This window comes from Rhineura floridana, chromosome 10, assembly GCF_030035675.1.
Source record: "Rhineura floridana isolate rRhiFlo1 chromosome 10, rRhiFlo1.hap2, whole genome shotgun sequence".
Classification (NCBI taxonomy): Eukaryota; Metazoa; Chordata; class Lepidosauria; order Squamata; family Rhineuridae; genus Rhineura; species Rhineura floridana.
The window spans coordinates 9786823-9809096 of NC_084489.1; the positions used below are offsets into that span (position 1 = coordinate 9786823).

Sequence of the window (22274 nt, forward strand, 5' to 3'; positions counted from 1 at the left end):
TTGATGAACTCTGTGATGTCCTTATATGTTAAAACCTGTAAATATGGTAAGTGCGGGTTTATTAAGGGATATATGGTAAGTGAATTGAATGAGAGGGGGGAGAGCATGGGTTGGAAGGCTGAAGAATGCTGTATGATGATTGGCTGAGTGTTTGAATGGCTGAAGGTATAAATGGGAGGATGACAGTTGAGAGGGGGTCGGTTGGTGAGAGTTGTTGGAGAGTCATTAGTGGAGAGTTAATTGGATGGGTTGGTTGGCAGAGTTCTGAGGGAGGGTTTGATTATATTTGGCTGATATTTAGACAGTATATATATGACCAGAAACATAAAGAGTGACACTATATGAAACCATACGCTTGTTAAACATTCCTAAAGTAATCTTGTTATTTCCTGGTGTTATCAAATAAATACTTTTATTGGTTTACCAAAAGCCTGATCCTTGGCTGGGGATACACAGACCAGAAGGGAGGGCAGGGTAATTACCAAGGCTGGAGGGAAACTGTATCATATGGTGGCAGCGGTGAAGGAAGAAATTGTAACATTCTCAAGTATCCAGAGCAACCCCGGATTGTATGCTTTATAGACATAGATACAGGGGGGTTGTGGACAACAAGGGCACCCAGACACAAAGTAACAAGCTACAGAGAGACTGAGGCAAAGTCTCTAGCAGTATTGTTTACAGAGAGTGACTGGTGGTGCTGCCTAGCAGTGGGATCTTGAGAGATCTGTGCTAGAGCGGAGTGAGAAAAAATAAAAACGACGATCCTGACTGGTGGTGTCCTGAGGTGGTGCCTAGTGAAAGGCAGTAGCCACAAGCAGGTGGGAACCTGACAGGTGGAGCCAAAGGTGGGATCGTCACAAACTCCTTGGACCTCTGAGCAGCTCCCTGGCTAGTAAGGACTGAGGAGTTAATCAAGAAGGTCATTGATCAAGCAGTGGAGGGGCAAGAGCTGCCAACTCCATGTATGTTACGTTAGGGTTTATTTCTAGGCTGTCTTTTGGTCAAAAAGCCCCCCAAGGCAGCTTACACACAAATAGAAAAACAAATACAAAATACAAATAAAAACAATACAGTTTACAAAAATGCAAGCCAACAAAATCCTAACATTTCTAAAAAGCAACAACAGCTAAAAACCAAAAGCATTTGCTGCTCCACGAGCTAGAGGGAGCCCCAGATAACAAAGCATCAAGGCGAGTTAAGCAGCAGAGTGAGTTCGGCAGCAGGGCGAGGAGGCCAGAGCCCCCCACTCTGCCCGTCTGTTCCCTGACCTCAACTAAACCGCAGTCTCCAACCCATTGACGTAATAAACCTTAAACAAAACTATGCAGGTAAGAAGCCAGCAGAGGTGTGGGGGCTTTCCAGTGTTTTGCACCGCCTGCAGCATGTACGACTATCTGCCTGTTGGACAGAAGTCGTGGGTGTGCTCTCGGTGCAATGAGCTCCTGGCTCTCCGGGAACGACTTCATTTCCTTGAGGCCAAGGTGGCGGACCTGGAAAAGCTGAGAGAGGCAGAGAGGTGTGTGGAGGAGGCCTTCAGGGACGTTATAGCTGTGTCCCACTCCAACGATGATAGCTGTCCTGCTATCATGGACAACGATGGTCTCGGGGAAGGAGAGCATCCAGCTGAGGAAGAGGGAAACGATCCCTTAGAAGGGACTCATTCCTTGGGGGATGAGCAGCTATCCTCTCGTGCCGAGGATATATCTCCAGGAGCTGGAGGGATCCTTGTAGTGGGTGATTCGATCATTAGGAACATAGACAGTGGGGTGTGTGATGGGCGTGTAGACCGCAAGGTGTTTTGCCTGCCTGGTGCGAAGGTTGCGGATATCGCCCGTTGTTTAGATAGTTTGGTAGACAGTGCTGGGAAGGAGTCAGTGGTCGTGGTGCACGTTGGCACCAACGACATGGAAAAATGCAGCCGTGAGGTCCTGGAAGCAAAATTTAGGTTGCTAGGTAGGATGCTGAAAGCCAGGACCTCCAAGGTGGCTTTCTCTGAAATGCTACCGGTTCCACGCGCAGGACCAGCCAGACAGGCCGAGCTTTGCAGTCTCAATGCGCGGATGAGACGATGGTGTCGGGTGGAAGGGTTTGGATTTGTTAGGCACTTGGGAACTTTTTGGGACAAGCCGGGCCTGTACAAAAGGGACGGGCTCCACTTGAACCAGAATGGAACCAGACTGCTGGCACTTAAAATTAAAAAAGGTGGCAGAGCAGCTTTTAAACTGACTGAGGGGGGAAACCCGACAGGAGCTGAGAAAGGTCCGGTTTGGAATAAACCTCCCCCCTGGGATAAAAACCAAAGAAATGATGAAATTTTAAAAGGGGTAGGCCTAGAAGTAGGCATTGTGAGAGCAGGGGCACAGGATATAAATTCAGAAGAGCAAAATTACCACAGGCCTAACCACAAGTGCCAAAGACACTTGAAGAGAGACACTGCTTACAAGTGCCTGTACGCTAATGCTAGGAGCCTGCGAACCAAGATGGGAGAACTGGAGTGCTTGGTCTTAGAGGAGAGCATTGATATAGTGAGCATAACGGAGACCTGGTGGAATGGAGAAAACCAGTGGGATACGGTTATCCCTGGATATAAACTACGTATTGGTGGCGGAGTCGCTCTATACGTGAAAGAAGGCATTGAATCCAGCAAGCTTGAAACCCCAAAAGAGGCAGACTCCTCCACAGAATCGTTGTGGGTGGTGATACCATGCCCCAGGAGGGACTTAATACTGGGAACGATCTATCGTCCCCCTGATCAAAATGCTCAGGGAGACCTGGAGATGAGATATGAAATTGAGGAAGCATCCAAACTAGGAAATGTGGTAGTAATGGGTGACTTCAACTACCCGGACATAGACTGGCTGCATATGTGTTCCAGTCATGACAAAGAAGCAAAGTTTCTAGATATTCTAAATGACTATTCCCTAGACCAGTTGGTCATGGACCCGACCAGAGGGACGGCAACCCTGGACTTAATCCTCAGTGGGGACGGGGACCTGGTGCGAGATGTAAGTGTTGTTGAACCGATTGGGAGCAGTGACCACAGTGCTATTAAATTAAACATACATGTAACTGGCCAATTGCCAAGAAAATCCAACACGGTCACATTTGACTTCAAAAGAGGAAACTTCACAAAAATGAGGGGATTGGTAAAAAGAAAGCTGAAAAACAAAGTCCAGAGGGTCACATCACTCGAAAATGCTTGGAAGTTGTTTAAAAACACTATATTAGAAGCTCAACTGGAGTGCATACCACAGACCAGAAAAGGTACCGCCAGGGCCAAGAAGATGCCAGCATGGTTAACGAGCAAAGTCAAGGAAGCTCTTAGAGGCAAAAAGTCTTCCTTCAAAAAATGGAAGTCTTGTCCAAATGAAGAAAATAAAAAAGAACACAAACTCTGGCAAAAGAAATGCAAGAAGACAATAAGGGATGCTAAAAAAGAATTTGAGGAGCACATTGCTAAGAACATAAAAACCAACAACAAAAAATTCTATAAATACATTCAAAGCAGGAGACCATCTAGGGAGACAATTGGACCCTTGGATGATAAGGGAGTCAAAGGTGTACTAAAGAACGATAAGGAGATTGCAGAGAAGCTAAATGAATTCTTTGCATCTGTCTTCACAGTGGAAGATATAGGGCAGATCCCTGAACCTGAACTAACATTTGCAGGAAGGGATTCTGAGGAACTGAGACAAATAGTGGTAACGAGAGAGGAAGTTCTAAGCTTAATGGACAATATAAAAACTGACAAATCACCGGGCCCGGATGGCATCCACCCGAGAGTTCTCAAAGAACTCAAATGTGAAATTGCTGATCTGCTAACTAAAATATGTAACTTGTCCCTTGGGTCCTCCTCCGTGCCTGAGGACTGGAAAGTGGCAAATGTAACGCCAATCTTCAAAAAGGGATCCAGAGGGGATCCCGGAAATTACAGGCCAGTTAGCTTAACTTCTGTCCCTGGAAAACTGGTAGAAAGTATTATTAAAGCTAGATTAACTAAGCACATAGAAGAACAAGCCTTGCTGAAGCAGAGCCAACATGGCTTCTGCAAGGGAAAGTCCTGTCTCAGTAACCTATTAGAATTCTTTGAGAGTGTCAACAAGCATATAGATAGAGGTGATCCAGTGGACTTAGTGTACTTAGACTTTCAAAAAGCGTTTGACAAGGTACCTCACCAAAGGCTTCTGAGGAAGCTTAGCAGTCATGGAATAAGAGGAGAGGTCCTCTTGTGGATAAGAAATTGGTTAAGAAGCAGAAAGCAGAGAGTAGGAATCAACGGACAGTTCTCCCAATGGAGGGCTGTAGAAAGTGGAGTCCCTCAAGGATCGGTATTGGGACCTGTACTTTTCAACTTGTTCATTAATGACCTAGAATTAGGAGTGAGCAGTGAAGTGGCCAAGTTTGCTGGCGACACTAAATTGTTCAGGGTTGTTAAAACAAAAAGGGATTGCGAAGAGCTCCAAAAAGACCTCTCCAAACTGAGTGAATGGGCAGAAAAATGGCAAATGCAATTCAATATAAACAAGTGTAAAATTATGCATATTGGAGCAAAAAATCTGAATTTCACATATACGCTCATGGGGTCTGAACTGGCGGTGACCGACCAGGAGAGAGACCTGGGGGTTGTAGTGGACAGCACGATGAAAATGTCGACCCAGTGTGCGGCAGCTGTGAAAAAGGCAAATTCCATGCTAGCGATAATTAGGAAAGGTATTGAAAATAAAACAGCCGATATCATAATGCCATTGTATAAATCTATGGTGCGGCCGCATTTGGAATACTGTGTACAGTTCTGGTCGCCTCATCTCAAAAAGGATATTCTAGAGTTGGAAAAGGTTCAGAAGAGGGCAACCAGAATGATCAAGGGGATGGAGCGACTCCCTTACGAGGAAAGGTTGCAGCATTTGGGGCTTTTTAGTTTAGAGAAAAGGCGGCTCAGAGGAGACATGATAGAAGTGTATAAAATTATGCATGGCATTGAGAAAGTGGATAGAGAAAAGTTCTTCTCCCTCTGTCATAATACTAGAACTCGTGGACATTCAAAGAAGCTGAATGTTGGAAGATTCAGGACAGACAAAAGGAAGTACTTCTTTACTCAACGCATAGTTAAACTATGGAATTTGCTCCCACAAGATGCAGTAATGGCCACCAGCTTGGACGGCTTTAAAAGAAGATTAGACAAATTCATGGAGGACAGGGCTATCAATGGCTACTAGCCATGATGGCTGTGCTCTGCCACCCTAGTCAGAGGCAGCATGCTTCTGAAAACCAGTTGCCGGAAGCCTCAGGAGGGGAGAGTGTTCTTGCACTCGGGTCCTGCTTGCGGGCTTCCCCCAGGCACTTGGTTGGCCACTGTGAGAACAGGATGTTGGACTAGATGGGCCACTGGCCTGATCCAGCAGGCTCTTCTTATGTTCTTATTCATCTTCCTGGTAAAGGACAGTCCCCAGAAAAATGTCACTAAGAGCAGGGGTGAGGGAGGCAAGTGGAAAAGCTTGCCCCTTGATGGTCCCATCACAGTCTCACCCCAGCAGCAGCACCTCCCAGTCTGCAACTCCTCCTTATAAGGTCCAGGCAGAGGGGTGGGGCAAGGTTATGTGCTCCTTGTCTAGAAGAGGTAATAAAAGTATGTTTGCATGGTACCACTAGTCTGATGAGTAGCTGAACAGAATGTGCTTTGACCACAATGATTGATTGATTGATTGATTGCTGAAAGGAATTGGCACCCTTTCCTGTGTAGCAGAGAGGCCCTTTGAGGTGAAAAGGTGATAGCTGTCTCTTTGGAAAGACATTTGCCCCTTTCCTGTGGTACAGACAGGAGCCCTATGCACCAGCAAAACTTGAGTGTGGGGATTCAGAGCTTGTTTTCTTTCCACCCCTTTGTTACCTGTCCCCAGTGCTGAACTTCTCAGAAGGTCACCTTACACATCACATTTTTAGATGTATTTTATATGCATATAATTCACTTCACAATGTGTGTTCTTTCCCTGCAGGTTTTAGTCAGATTGCTCAGGCTTACCACTATACTAGACTTCAACTGCTTCTGCCCATAGTCATCGCCACTGTGTTATAAGCAGAGACAAAATGTCATGGGTACAATCTGCAATCAGCCAGCAAAGCGAAGATGTGTTTGATGAAGATGCAGATGACATGGACATAGCTCAAAAAGAATGGAAAAGTGCCATGGAGAAACGAGTCAAAGTAATTATGAACATTGCAACTCTTTAAAAAAATTGCTACTAATGGTGTGCTTGGGAGTTGACTATTCAAGCACACCACCTATTGACATAAGTCTTAGCTACTGAGATTCCAGGCCGAGTCAGCCATCAGAGTGTGACCAGCTGATCAGGGGTTTAAGGTTCAAGCTTACCTCAGTGGTATTTTGTTATTAGTGTTCAGTTCTGGAGATACTTTCTTTTGGCATTTAACAGGGCATGTCCTTAACAGATGAAACTAACCAACAAGAGTAGTTTAATGCTTAGTTAAAAAACACATAGATGGGCCCATTGTAAAGTAATGTCCTATGTTGAGTCATGTAATGTAATCTGAAATCCCATTTTCCCCTTGTTAATCATTTGGAAGGGGTAATTGTGCTGATAATCATGGGGGATTGGAATGCAAAAGTAGGGAACAGAGAAGAATTAGGAATTGTGGGGAAATGGGGCCCAGGAGACAGAAACGAAGCAGGAGAAAGACTTATTGAATTCTGTGAAGCCAATAATTTGTTTCTTCAAACACATTTTTTGAACAACTGAAAAGACTGTACACGTGGACATCACCAAATGGTCAATATAGGAATCAAATTGATTATAGAATTGGTAGCAGAAGATGGAGAAGTTCCATACTTTCTGCAAAAACAAGACCAGGAGCAGACTGCGGTACAGATCATGAACTGGTCGTATCAAAAATCAGAGTAAAGCTAAAGAAGAAGAACAAAGCAATCATAATGCCAAAATACAATTTAAATAACATTCCAGAAGCATATAAAGATCAAATAAGGAACCGGTTAGAGGCTTTAAACTTAGTTGACAGAGAACCAGAAGAACTATGGATTGAAGTCAGAGACGTTATCAGAGAAGAATGCAAAAAGACAATACCTCTAGTTAAAAAGAGAGAAAGCCCTCAATTGATGACTGAAGAAACTCTTAAAATGGTTAAAGAGAGAAGGAAAGCAAAAGCAAAAGGAGATAGAAACACAGTCAGAACCCTAAATGCAACAATACTAGTACGTAGGGACAAAGAGAACTATTACAATGGTTACTGTATAGAAATAGAAGAGGACAACAAAAAGGGTAGAACGAGAGACCTATTCCAAAAGATTAGAGAAATGAAAGGGAAATTTAAACCAAGAGTAGGGATGTTGAATAATCAACAGGGGAACACACTGACTGACTGAGATGAAATAAAAGGAAGATGGAAGGAATACACTGAAGAACTCTATAAAAGATGCCAGGATGACAGATTCATTCACGGAGGAACCATATGATGAAGAACCAGAAATTTTAGAATGCGAGGTGAAAGCTGCTCTTAAAATACTTGGAAGAAACAAATCACCAGGAATAGATGCCATACCAATAGAGTTGCTACAAGCTACTGAGACTGAATCTGTCCAAATTTTGACTAAAATCTGTCAAGAAATATGGAAAACTAAACAATGGCCCACAGACTGGAAGCGTTCCATATACATCTCAATTCCAAAGAAAGGGGATCCCAAGGTATGCAGTAATTATCGAACTATTGCCTTAATATCCCATGCAAGTAAAGTAATGCTCAGGATTCTACAACAAAGGCTCTTACCATATATGGAGCGAGAAATGCCAGACATCCAAGCTGGATTTAGAAAGGGAAGAGGTACCAGAGATCCTATCGCAAACATACGTTGGATAATGGAACAGACCACGGAATTTCAGAAGAAAATCACCCTGTGCTTTATAGATTACAGCAAAGCGTTTGACTGTGTAGATCATGAAAAACTATGGAATGCTTTAAAAGAAATGGGGGTGCCACAGCATCTGATTGTCCTGATGCGCAACCTGTACTCTGCACAAGAGGCTACTGTAAAGATAGAATATGGAGAAACCAATTGGTTCCCCATCGGAAAGGGTGTGAGACAGGGGTGTATTTTATCACCCTGTTTATTTAATCTGTACACAGAACGTATCATACGGAAAGCAGGATTGGACCAAGATTGAAGGAGGTATGAAAATTGGAGGGAAAAATATCAATAATTTAAGATATGCAGATGATACCATACTACTAGCAGAAACCAGTAATGATGTGAAATTTATTTTTTATTTTATTTGTTTCATTTTTAGACTGCCCATAGCTAGTAGCTCTCTGGGCGGTGTACAAAACAGATTAAAAATACAATATTATAATAAAATCAATCACATATATCAACAACAATATTAAAATAAAGCGTAGACATAAACATTAACATTAAAAACATTAAAAAGCCTGGGAGTACAGCCAGGTCTTAACCTGGCGCCTAAAAGAAAGCACCGTAGGCGCCAGGCGTATCTCTTCAGGTAAGCTGTTCCACAATTCGGGGGCCACTACAGAAAAGGCCCTAGATCTGGTAACAATCCTCCGGGCATCCTGGTAAGATGGTACCCGGAGGAGGGCCTTAGATACTGAACGAAGTGAACGGGTAGGTTCATAGCGGGAGAGGCGTTCCACAAGGTACTGTGGTCCCACACCGTGTAAGGCTTTATAGGTCAAAACCAGCACCTTGAATCTGGCTCGGAAACAAATAGGTAGCCAGTGCAAACGGGCCAGGACAGGTGTTATATGCGCAGACCGATTGGTCCTCGTCAATAGCCTGGCTGCCGCGTTTTGCACCAGCTGAAGTTTCCGAACTGTCTTCAAGGGCAGCCCTACGTAGAGTGCATTACAGTAATCCAGTCTAGAAGTTACCAGGGCGTGAACAACTGAAGCGAGATCGTCGCTGTCCAGATAGGGGCGTAGTTGGGCTACTAAACGAAGATGGTAAAATGCATTCCGAGCCACCAAGGCCACTTGAGCCTCAAGCGACAAGGAAGGGTCAAAAAGGACCCCCAAACTACGAACCTGTTCTTTCAAGGGGAGTGTAATGAATGCTGATGAAAGTTAAAGAGGAAAGCACAAAAGCAGGACTACAGCTGAACATCAAGAAAACTAAAGTAATGACAACAGAAGATTTATGCAACTTTAAAGTTGACAATGAGGACACTGAATTTGTCAAGGATTATCAATACCTTGGCACAGCCATTAACCAAAATGGAGACAACAGTCAAGAAATCAGAAGAACGCTAGGACTGGGGAGGGTAGCTGTGAGAGAACTAGAAAAGGTCCTCAGATGCAAAGATGTATCACTGAACACTAAAGTCAGGATCATTCAGGAAACTTCACAAAAATTAGGGGATTGGTAAAAAGAAAGCTGAAAAACAAAGTCCAGAGGGTCACATCACTCGAAAATGCTTGGAAGTTGTTTAAAAACACTGTATTAGAAGCTCAACTGGAGTGCATACCGCAGATCAGAAAAGGTACCGCCAGGGCCAAGAAGATGCCAGCATGGTTAACGAGCAAAGTCAAGGAAGCTCTTAGAGGCAAAAAGTCTTCCTTCAGAAAATGGAAGTCTTGTCCGAATGAAGAAAATAAAAAAGAACACAAACTCTGGCAAAAGAAATGCAAGAAGACAATAAGGGATGCTAAAAAAGAATTTGAGGAGCACATTGCTAAGAACATAAAAACCAACAACAAAAAATTCTATAAATACATTCAAAGCAGGAGACCATCTAGGGAGACATTTTGGACCCTTGGATGATAAGGGAGTCAAAGGTGTACTAAAGAACGATAAGGAGATTGCAGAGAAGCTAAATGAATTCTTTGCATCTGTCTTCACAGTGGAAGATATAGGGCAGATCCCTGAACCTGAACTAACATTTGCAGGAAGGGATTCTGAGGAACTGAGACAAATAGTGGTAACGAGAGAGGAAGTTCTAAGCTTAATGGACAATATAAAAACTGACAAATCACCGGGCCCGGATGGCATCCACCCGAGAGTTCTCAAAGAACTCAAAGGTGAAATTGCTGATCTGCTAACTAAAATATGTAACTTGTCCCTCTGGTCCTCCTCCGTGCCTGAGGACTGGAAAGTGGCAAATGTAACACCAATCTTCAAAAAGGGATCCAGAGGGGATCCCGGAAATTACAGGCCGGTTAGCTTAACTTCTGTCCCTGGAAAACTGGTAGAAAGTATTATTAAAGCTAGATTAACTAAGCACATAGAAGAACAAGCCTTGCTGAAGCAGAGCCAGCATGGCTTCTGCAAGGGAAAGTCCTGTCTCAGTAACCTATTAGAATTCTTTGAGAGTGTCAACAAGCATATAGATAGAGGTGATCCAGTGGACATAGTGTACTTAGACTTTCAAAAGGCGTTTCACAAGGTACTTCACCAAAGGCTTCTGAGGAAGCTTAGCAGTCATGGAATAAGAGGAGAGGTCCTCTTGTGGATAAGGAATTGGTTAAGAAGCAGAAAGCAGAGAGTAGGAATCAATGGAGGGCTGTAGAAAGTGGAGTCCCTCAAGGATCGGTATTGGGACCTGTACTTTTCAACTTGTTCATTAATGACCTAGAATTAGGAGTGAGCAGTGAAGTGGCCAAGTTTGCTGACAACACTAAATTGTTCAGGGTTGTTAAAACAAAAAGGGATTGCGAAGAGCTCCAAAAAGACCTCTCCAAACTGAGTGAATGGGCGGAAAAATGGCAAATGCAATTCAATATAAACAAGTGTAAAATTATGCATATTGGAGCAAAAAATCTGAATTTCACATATACGCTCATGGGGTCTGAACTGGCGGTGACCGACCAGGAGAGAGACCTGGGGGTTGTAGTGGACAGCACAATGAAAATGCCGACCCAGTGTGCGGCAGCTGTGAAAAAGGCAAATTCCATGCTAGCGATAATTAGGAAAGGTATTGAAAATAAAACAGCCGATATCATAATGCCGTTGTATAAATCTATGGTGCGGCCGCATTTGGAATACTGTGTACAGTTCTGGTCGCCTCATCTCAAAAAGGATATTCTAGAGTTGGAAAAGGTTCAGAAGAGGGCAACCAGAATGATCAAGGGGATGGAGCGACTCCCTTACGAGGAAAGGTTGCAGCATTTGGGGCTTTTTAGTTTAGAGAAAAGGCGGGTCAGAGGAGACATGATAGAAGTGTATAAAATTATGCATGGCCTTGAGAAAGTGGATAGAGAAAAGTTCTCCCTCTCTCATAATACTAGAACTCGTGGACATTCAAAGAAGCTGAATGTTGGAAGATTCAGGACAGACAAAAGGAAGTACTTCTTTACTCAGCGCATAGTTAAACTATGGAATTTGCTCCCACAAGATGCAGTAATGGCCACCAGCTTGGATGGCTTTAAAAGAAGATTAGACAAATTCATGGAGGACAGGGCTATCAATGGCTACTAGCCATGATGGCTGTGCTCTGCCACCCTAGTCAGAGGCAGCATGCTTCTGAAAACCAGTTGCCGGAAGCCTCAGGAGGGGAGAGTGTTCTTGCACTCGGGTCCTGCTTGCAGGCTTCCCCCAGGCACCTGGTTGGCCACTGTGAGAACAGGATGCTGGACTAGATGGGCCACTGGCCTGATCCAGCAGGCTCTTCTTATGTTCTTATGTGAAAGTTGGACAGTGAAAAAAGCGGATAAGAGAAAAATCAACATTTGAAATGTGGTGTTGGAGAAGAGCTTTGCGCATACCATGGACTGCAAAAAAGACAATAATTGGGTGTTAGAACAAATGAATTCAGAACTCTCACTAGAAGCTAAAATGATGAAGCTGAGGTTATCATACTTTGGACACATAAGGAGAAGACATGATTCATTAGAAAAGATAATAATGCTTGGGAAAACAGCAGGGAGTAGAAAAAGAGGAAGGCCAAACAAGAGATGGATTGATTCCATAAAGGAAGCCACAGACCTGAACTTACAAGATCTGAACAGAGCGGTTCATGACAGATGCTCTTGGAGGTCACTGATTCATAGGGTCACCATAGGTCGTAGTCTACTTGGAGGCACATAACAACAACAAACTTTATTTACTTGTTCAGCCCATGCTCCTAAAAACCCATGCTTTTTCAATCAAGCTGGCATGGTATGCATTTGTTATTGTGTTGAATATCATCTAACCTGATTGGCACAAAAGCACATTTCATGATGAGATTGTCTTTTAAAGCTATATGATTGATACATTCATTATCTGTAAACCATAGCTCTAGAACAAAACAAAAATTGTAAAAAGACTTCCCTTCAGCTGATGGTGTATTTGAGGAAGCCAGGCAGATAGCGATGAATACTGTATGGGTTTTTTTTGGAGGGGGGGAGCAGGGTTGCATTCTAGTTATTAAAGTAATCTTTGTCACTTTGCTTAAAGGAAGGTTATAGGGAAGGAATTGAAGCTGGCAAATTGCTGACACTTCAACAGGGTTTTACTCAGGGGTATAAAGAAGCAGCAAGGAGGATGAACTCCTGTGGCCAACTCAAAGGAACTATAAGGTATGTTGTGAAGCAGACTTTTTTTTAAAAAGTGGAAATTTAATTGTACAAGTTGTTAATGTCAAACCTCCACTGGAGAAGTATGTCTGTTAAATGCTCTGCTAAATACAGTGCCCATTACGGTTGATAAACACTGGCTTTTTATCCATTATTTATAGCCATCTGTCCTGATAAGTTTTCATACCCTGTGGGGAACTGGCGCACACTACCAATGCAATAGGATTTAACTCCTCTGCTTATCAGCTCATGATTAAATCCTCAGTTCAGCAGGATTCAGTGCAACCCCCAATGGGCATCAAGTTCCTAGTACCCATGAAGGGGTTTGCATTGAAACCCTTGCTAAAATGAAGGTTTCCCCCTCTGTTTTAGCAGTGTCTTGTCTGTGGGATGCTTTGAAGTCCCAGCTTCAAGATTTCAAAGCACCAGAGCACCATATGCCATTGTAATGCCCACCTGTCAGATTTGGCCTCCAAGTTTAATCCTGATAAGGATCTGATCCGTGGAGCCAAAAAAGTTCCCCACCCCTGAGTTATAGCCACTTGTCCCAATACATTTTCATAGCCTGCTGAACTTAAGCTAATGGAGAACCACAAACAGATTGTAAATTACTCTAGTTTGCAAAATATGCAGGCTCCAGACTCCTTTGGACTTTCAACATTCTTAAAGCCACAGCCAACTTCTGCATCCCTGTTCCTCCCTTCCTGTTTGGAAGCTACTTCTTATAGGAAGGCCTTTGTTGAAGGTTCCTCTATAGTATGCAATGTACAAGGAGGAAAGTTCAAACTAATGCAAACCCACCAATTCTGAGCAAATACAGTCTTCTGTACCATCATGGGCACTAGGAACTTGGTGATTCCTTAAAAATATAACTAAAGTCACTCAGGCATTTGCTACAGAGAAGCAAATGCTGTATTAAAGTTAGTTTTTTGATTGATGCCCTGATGATTTCTTCTTATATAGAGCTTCTAACTGGAATACTAAATTGTTCTAAGTTAATGTTCTACTCTTGCACTTTAAATGTGAACAAGAATTAAGATATGGGGGTGGTGTGTTTTTAAGCCTTTTCTTATTATTTACATGTGATCTCATGAACATCCTTTTTTTAACACTTATGTTTTTTATAGTGCTCTTTCATCTTGGTGTCACCACAATGGATGTAGTTCTGTCATGTTGAATGAGATGACTGACCTCCTGAATGAATTAAGAAAATATGAAGAATACATGTTTAGGGATCTTAACAGCACCCATCTGCAGCCCCAAGTTGAAGACTTGCTGGATACTATCGAGGGCATGGACCTTGATTATGCCCTCTCACCTGCGAAACAGTACAGTGGAACTGAATTCTGTGAAAATGGCACAGAGTTTAGTGAACAATATTGCAGAAATGATAGTGGGACTGATTCTTTCCAAGATGAACATTGCAGAAGAAGAAAAGAAGGCACTGACTACAAAGGCCCAACATTTACTTGCCTAAAAGAAAAAATTGTCAATTTAGTGGAACAATTAGGTTTGTCACCAGACACAATTGATCACATCCAACTATTGCAAAGTTAATTCATTATGTGAAATGGAATTTATGGAAACTATTCTTTTCCCATAGAAATACAGCTACCTCAGTAACTTACTGATATGCAGAGACTTCAAATATTCCTTAAAGTGCCCTTTATGTCATAGGTAAAATCATGTGATATTACAGTCATTGCTTCTGTTTTAATTTGTTCACCCTAGTAGGTAGGATTGTGCATCTTTAAAAAAAAAAAAAAAGGTTAAAGGTCTCTTAGATGGGAAAATGCTATGCCCAAATTTATAGCAAGCTGTAGTTTTATCATCTTTATGCTGAATCCGTTTTTAAAATCCTCTCCTCTGAGAAGGACAAGTTCTGAACCATTTCTCAAAGAAAGTTAATGTTAAAACTTATGGAAACAAGTGGAAAATACTGTTTGGTCTAAAGTGTGCCAAAAGAAACAGTTATACAAACGGTGATGCCTACATTGGTTCAGTTCTGCTAAGCAGGCCTCATTCCTTAACAACTGGTGTGTCTACTCACCTTCTCCCTTGTTTAAAACTTCCAACAGTCACTAGCCATACACTTTCAGCATTTTGTAGATGCCAGGCTAGACTTAAAATTGTTTTCTGTTGGAAATTAGTATTGCCTTAACAAGCATGCATACAAGTTTACTGTAAGAATTAACACACAAGTTTGCCACTAGGGCTTTTACAAAACACAGACTATTCTACAGCTTTGTTCAGCCCATGTTTTAAAAAACTAAAGAGATTTCTGCTTGGCTCTGTCTTTCAGTGTGTAATAATATTAAGTAAGATCACATACTTAAAGGCTGAAACTGCTCTTGTAAGTTATGAATTAAATGTGCTTGGATATAGTGGATTTATTCCAAGTCATCATGAAGAGGATCAGCCTGGAACTATCTGGTCGAGAGCAAGGGCTGCTAATAACTAGACAAAGAGTTTCCGTGATGGATGTTTTCTGGATATCTGGTATCTGCATATAGGATCTTGGGTAGTTAGAAGAGAGCTTAGGAAGTCATCTAGTCCAGAGTTAATACATATTCTGTCGTCATACTAGGAATTCCATAGGGTCATTTGCTGCCCTTTGCTCTAGTATAGCTACTAACACTTGAAGTCTACATAGTTCAGATCCAGAGAAGTGTTTATATGCATGACACACATACAAACATGTAAGAGCCCTAAGTCCATCTTACATGTAGAGCAAGATGAACATATTCTCTATACCAGGGGTTCCCAAACTGGTTCATAAATTTCATTCAGGCGGTCCACGGCTTGTCCACATTAAATATATTGATGTTTAATTTACTTGTATTGCTTCTTTTATTTCTTATATTTACAATTTAAAGTCTATGGAATTCAAATTTTAGTACAATAAAATATAAGAAATAACAGTAGTAATACAAATACAATTAAAAATTATACAGCATCTAGCACAATGCTCTAAAATTGCTATGACAGAAAAGTATTAACTGGTCTGTCAAAACCATCAGCAGTTTTCAAGTGGTCCATGGGGGGAAAAAGTTTGGGAACCATTGCTCAATACCATGGCAGATTTCAGGAGAGAGATTAGCACCCCTTGTCCAGTAGAGATTGAAGACAGAAAATAGTGTAGTTATGGGTGAGGGATGGTTGACAAATGTTTAACTGTGGTGTGTAGAACATTCTTGTATCTCTTAATTTTAATTATGTAACCCAACTAGAAATAGTAAATCAAGACTAACAGTTACATTAGCAAGACATTTGTAAGTACAGATATGCCCCTGGGGTATCCTAAGCAGAGAATAAAGGGTCCCAAGATCCTAATATAGTAGCCTTTCATATGCCCATCTTCCATGTGAAAATGAAAAGACTAGAGATGTTTCATTGCCTTAAGCTTGTCAGTAGTAACTAAATCTGTAAACCTTGAACTGCCCACTTATGCATTCCCAATATGCAACATTTTTTGGGGGATTATCCAAGTCCAATTTCTACAATGGCCTGCAGTGAACTGCAATGAATGTCCCTTGTGAGAAGTACAATATCCTTTTGAAAATTACTGAATTGTCCTTGAAACCCACCCCTTTTAAGTAATTTCTTAAATATTGTAACAAATTTCAGTGTCTTAAGTATTATATTTATCCACCTCAGTTAATTGTTTCTATTCAAATACTAGATGAAATCAAGTTTTTATCCTTTATAAACCACCTACATTTTCTAGTTGCTGTATAAATTTTTTTAACACATTATCTCTGCCTATAGGTTTGCAATCCATTCTATCAGACATGACACAAAAGGAAAAGGGACGGGAAGGAAAGAAAATGTGTACCCTATTAATGAGAAGTGTTACTCACTGCATCAGGATTCTTGTGAGATAATTATTGCTGCAGTTTAATGACCCATCTTCACAATTTGTACAAAGAGTGCATCTGATGTCCCTTGAGCTCAGAACATCAATCATCACTAAACAGAAGAGAAAATGCTATAAAAACAAGTGTGACATTCTAGTAGTGACAAGGCGGCTCCTGCTGAGAGGAAGGGCGGGATATAAATCAAATAAATAAATAATAGATAAGACTAAGAGGCATTAACCACAATTCAGTTCGTAAATATGAACTCTTTCTGGTCACTGGATTAGTTTTATTTATTTTCCTGAAAGCATGTATGCATAGTGGAAAGAATTCACATATTCATATTTATCGCTTGCTGATTACATATGTATAAATGAGCCAGAGCAGATTAATCACTACAGTATAAAAATTGAATGTCACCAAGTGTCATTTCAGACAGTACTTTCAATAGGAGTCCATTCACATTTCTACCCATGAGTTTATAAAGCATTAAATATGTGTTTGGATTGGGTTGGTGATGGAACATCAGGGGCCAATTCAAAGATGTGAACTTTGGAAAAGTAAACAAAAAAGTAGCAGGCTGTTCACCTGTTACAAGTACATCCCAAGCCAACTTCAAAGCTGGAGTAGTTAAAATTTAATACACAGGCTATGTGACAATTACAATATCTGTAAGTTTATATTCCTAACCATAGGTAGGCATATCATATAATGTATCACATATTTCTGCCCTGAGACCATAGGATAGACCAGTGGTTCCCAACCTGGGGGCCATGAGTCCCAGAGGGGCTGCAAAGTAATCCAGAGGGGACTGTGAAAGTAGAGAAACGAATTTTTTAAAAAGTCTTCACTTTCTTTATGCTGTCTGCTCCCTGCTGCTGCTGTAGACAACACCTCCCCCTTGCTCCAAAAAGAGGGAGGCCTTTTACTGAAGCAGCAGAGCATCTTTCAGGCATGCAGAGAGCAGGCATCTGCCTTTACCACACATGGCAGATGCCAAAGGAGGCTGAGGGAGGTGCTACCAGAAAGAGGAGGGGATTACTCTCCCGACTCCGGTCTCCTTGCACTGCTGCTGCTGCTGACACCCTTACTCAGAACGAGAGGAGAGGGCTTTTTGTGAAGCAAAAAGAAGCAAGGCTGCAAGGAAAGGCTGCTTGTCCCCTTCCTTCCTGGCAGCCAGCCTGCCCGCCTTTCTTGGCTCCTGCTTCGCTGCCACCTCCTTTTAAAAATTATTCTTACTTGCAAGGCCGCCCAGATCTCACCTTCAGCCCAGATGGAGCCCAGGAGCAGTGAGGAAGCTTAGGACTTGCTCGCCCCCATCTCTGAGGCTAAGTGTGTGTGCCAGCGCCCCCTTTCTTCCACCTACACTCCACCCCCCAATCTCTGCAAGATGCTGCGGCAGTTGAGGACTTACCCCCTCCCATGTGCCCAAATGCCTGCATGCCTGCAGATGCTTTTAGGAGGGGAAGGTGTGTTTGTGTGTGTGTATGTGCTGATCTGTCTTTGCTCCACTCTCATTCCCCAAGTGCACACTAATCAAGTCATCAGTTCTGATGATCATCCAAAGGCCTAAAAACATGAACCCCCTCTTTAATCTAGCCATCCCGTTGTCTGCAGTGCACAACCTAGCATCCCCATCACCACCACATTGCTGTTCTTGATTAATATATATATTTAATAATAATAATTAAAAAAAGCTCAGCAGGATGGCTGAGGCTGGGGTCCACATACTGCAGCTGAAATTTATTTATTTGTTTATTATTGCATGTATATCCTGCCTTTCCTCCAACTTGCTCAAAATGGTGTACATGGTTCCTCCCCCTTTCCATTTTATCCTTACCTGTGGTATACTGTAGGTCAGGCTGAGAGACTGGGTCTGGTCCAAGGTCACCCAGTGGGCTTCATAGCTGGATGGGGATTTGAACCTGCATCTTAGTCCAACACCATAACCTATTTATGTTGGGAGACAGGATTGTACATCTTCAGACTGTGTGTTGGCAGGAGGGACTTACCAATTTAATTGGACCTTTGCATTAAGAAAAGAAAGCAACACCTTCCGTCTGCAGGGAGCTTTTTATGGAAAGGGATATTTGGAGATGTGATTTTGCCATCACTATTTTTTCAATTAACAGAGTTTTCCTCCAAAGGATGCTGGGATGTTATTGAAAAGCTAGTGGCTTGTTGTTGAAAGACATCAACATGAAGCAGGTCTGATGAATCTGAAAGGAAGTAACTGTTTAGTGACTGTTTGGCTAACTGCAACAACCCTGCTTAATTTGAGCAATAGCTGTTGCTAAATAGGCACAGCCAGAAAACATTTGTATTGATTTTCAAGTATTCTGTATTGCTACACTTAAAACATTTACAAAGTGCTTTACTTTATAAGTGCAGGGGTTCCCAAACTGTGGTCTGTGGACCACCACCATCCACACGCTTCATACAGGTGGTGAACAGCATGACTGTGGATTTGTGGTTGACGACGGAAGGTGGCACATCCATGACACTAAATAGTCATACTGATTTCTAGTTGCATTTTTATTGCTTCTTTTATTGCTTGTATTTTATTGTATTACAGTTTGAATTTTATGGCAATGCAATAAAATATATTAAAATATAAAATAAAAGAACAAAAACGCAAATAGAAATAATGCAGCACCTAGCACAGCGCATTACAATTGCTACAACAGGCAGAATAATCAGATGAACTTCAGATGAAATAGAGTTCCTGAAAATTTCCCCTTAGTTCCCCCCGCTCACCAAAAGGAGGAGGTTTAAGGATGCCAACATTGTTTGGCTGGGATACAAACAGTTCTATGCAAACACTTAAAGCAATTCCATGTGAATGCTTCACCCATTTTTAAACTTCTGCCTGCAGCGGTGCAGCCCCTTTTGAACATACACCAGAAGGTCCTATGGGTAGCTTTTTGAGGATTGAGGGGGATTTGTGGGGAGAAGAGCCTGAAGAATTCCTGTTCATGCATAGAAGCAGCCTCACATGTCTTGGGATCCCAGTTATTTCATTTATTTAGGTAGGGAAAGGCTACAAGCAGAATATGGTTTCAAGTTGGGCATTGTCAACTAAGAGAAGAGTGCACTTTAGCCAATAAACGTTCAATGTGTGTGTTCTATCCTACACTGTTCATATATTAGTACAACCTGCAGGAGAGAGGTTCAAGGACAGTTTAGACTCATTTGCAGAAGTACTCAGTGTTCTATCTGACAGCTTATTTCAGGGTAGAAAAGTATTTTATTAGCTTGTGCTCTACAAAACTGGCATACGCACTCACACTAACAGCACAAGTCATGCAGCATCTGACACCACAAGAATTCAACTAAATACCAAGGGAACAGAGTTATAGCAATTCTGATGTCAAAAAGGAACTGCAGAACAGAGCAATTCCCATCCTAAGTAGTCAGAATGGCATCTATTTATATAACAATTTCTACCCCAGTGTGGTGCATATGCATTATTCAGGGCATCTTACAACAGCTGAACAATTAAATCCACAATATCATTATAAAACAGTACTATCAAGACAAAAACAGAGGCAGGCACAGCAGATCAAGCACAACCTTTAAACAAAGCACCTATCTGGCAAGGCAAAAGCCTGCCAGAATAAAAATGTTTTCCCGTTAGTCAGTGAAGACAGCCATCTGGGATGGAGTCTGAGCCTCATGGGGTAAGGTGATTCACCTAGCCTTCTTCAGGCATTATTAATGGAGGGGGGTGCACAGGAGGGACCAGGGTTCCAAAATGCCCAGGAAATCTCCACAGATATGAAAGGCTCAGATAGCTTCCACAAGACAGATGATGAAAATGGTGGCGGAGGGAGCTGAGCTAGTATACTCATTTCGACTGCTGCCCACACATTTCTTTGCCCTCATTTGTAACACCTGAATATCTTGTCATCCCACCCATGATGGATCTGACTTTGTTGTTTGCAAGTTAACCTGGAAAAAAACTCAACATACAAATACAAGCCCCCCTCCCGCTTAATCATTGGTAGAAACCCAGCCAAGGCATGAGCAGAAGATGTGCAAACATGTTACCTTCACATTCAGTCTTTTCAGACACACAGCTGCTAATGAGGGTGTTATATGCTGCTTGATGGCAGAGAACTTCTATCATATCAGGCACACATTTTTGATGTGTGAATGGAATTTTCTAATCCGTTGCTCCAGTCATGCCAGATTTTTCTGTTTCTTTATCTATGAAATAGATGTGCTTTGTGCAACCTGGAAAGGACTGAATAGGCAGTACACATTTTGATCATGGAAGTAGTAGCAATTGCTTCCTGCATTTAGTTTAAAAAAAAAATTAACCAGCTATGTCCCTCACTTAACTATAGCACAGCAGAGCATAGAAAACATGAGAAACTTTCCTTCAGGAACAAAAACACAGCTGTCTAGAATAGGAATACAAATAATGTGACACTGAAATTTAAAGTTTATAAAATAGGCTTATTCTATTAGAGAGGCCGTAACCACAGAATGTTTACAAGATATTGTTATAAGATTGGGGGCTGGTTTGGATGATTGGACCCCTTCAAGCCTGTGATTTTGTACCTGTAAGATGGGAGTCTGTAGTAGAGGGGACTGCTGGAGCGGTCAGATCAGTTCCTTTGTTAAGTTAATGGCCCTTGCCAGACCTGTTAAGCACCATATATGTGTGTTAAAGCGTTGGTCAAGAACAGATTGCCATAGGAACAACAGGCTGGTGATGCCCTTTCAGGAGAGGGTAGACTTTTCCTCTTCAACTGACTGGAGGTCATCTTGTAGGTAGGAGAACAACAGCCCAGGAGCTAGCTTTTCTCTGGTCTGGAGTGGGAAAAAGACAGAGGCTTAACTTGCTCTGTGCTGAATCCAAAGTAATGGCTTTGGGGAGCCTCCCCAAATGGGGAAGCAAGATCTGTTGGAGTAGTAATGCTGTGAGCCTTTCCATCTTATGCTCAGGTTATAAAGATACCACAGTCTCCAGTGACCTTCATTCCAAGGAAGCTGAACCCCGGGTAAGTGCTAGAACCCTTGAATTCTCTTGTGGCTGGGTGAGTAGGGTGCATGCAACAATATGAAACTGAGGTAGAACTGGTATAATAGAAAGAGTCTAGGTAAGAGTGCAAGAACCCGACTGGAGAAGTTGATGCAGTTTGGAGCTTGGATCTGGAAAAGGTTGCTCAGCTGTGATGCCAAGTGTTATTGTGGGAAAAGTCTATGTGGCTGTGCATACAGAGTAGTTTAAAGTGAATTTGATGCAACTTAACTGTGCATGTTTTTCAGGTCATCCAGATGACATCCTCATCTAAGTGGGAATTCCCTCAATTTAATTCAGAATTTACCAATCCACAGATAATGCAGTAAGGAAACAAAATCCAACATAAAATTGCATGTTATGCAAATATGAGTGCACTGAAATGCACTGTGTGGGTGGTTTTTATTTATTTTATGTATGATGTTTTGCTAGGTGCCATCTATTCATCACACTCTCTCCTTCCGTTGGCAAGGTGCTCCTCAGTGCGCTGCTGGTAGAGCCGATCCCATTCCCAACACACTTTTTTTTTGTTTTTAACCTACTGTTTTGTGCAAGTCTTGTGTATCGGAAAACTTGCATCTCAAAAATAAAAAATTGGCCACCCACATAGTTAAACATGCATGCCCACAACGGATCTCAGGCTTCCAGAACTCAGGGAGGGTGGAGAACTACTAATTGAGGAGAGAGGACAATAATACATAGTGCAAATACATCCCATCAAGCACCACCCACTAGTGTGGCCAGGAAACTGTGAGACAGAGTTCAACTAAAAGTGCTCATGTATAAATGAATATGCACAAAAGCACATACAGAAAAAAAATCTGATCTCTGCAATCCACATGTGCATTAAC

The 22274-nt window shown here is 42.0% G+C and overlaps 1 protein-coding gene across 1 annotated transcript in view; it reads left to right on the forward strand.

The window, feature by feature from the left end:
- The window catches only part of YAE1 (YAE1 maturation factor of ABCE1), a 37259-nt gene extending 20998 nt beyond the window's left edge, over positions 1–16261 (forward strand). The window contains exons 2-4 of the mRNA XM_061587844.1: positions 5994–6201; positions 12419–12540; positions 13665–16261. Coding sequence (XP_061443828.1) covers positions 6085–6201; positions 12419–12540; positions 13665–14094 — 669 coding nt within the window. The 5' untranslated portion in view covers positions 5994–6084 and the 3' untranslated portion in view covers positions 14095–16261. The remainder of the gene's footprint in view (positions 1–5993; positions 6202–12418; positions 12541–13664) is intronic.
- The last annotated feature ends 6013 nt before the right edge of the window (positions 16262–22274 follow it).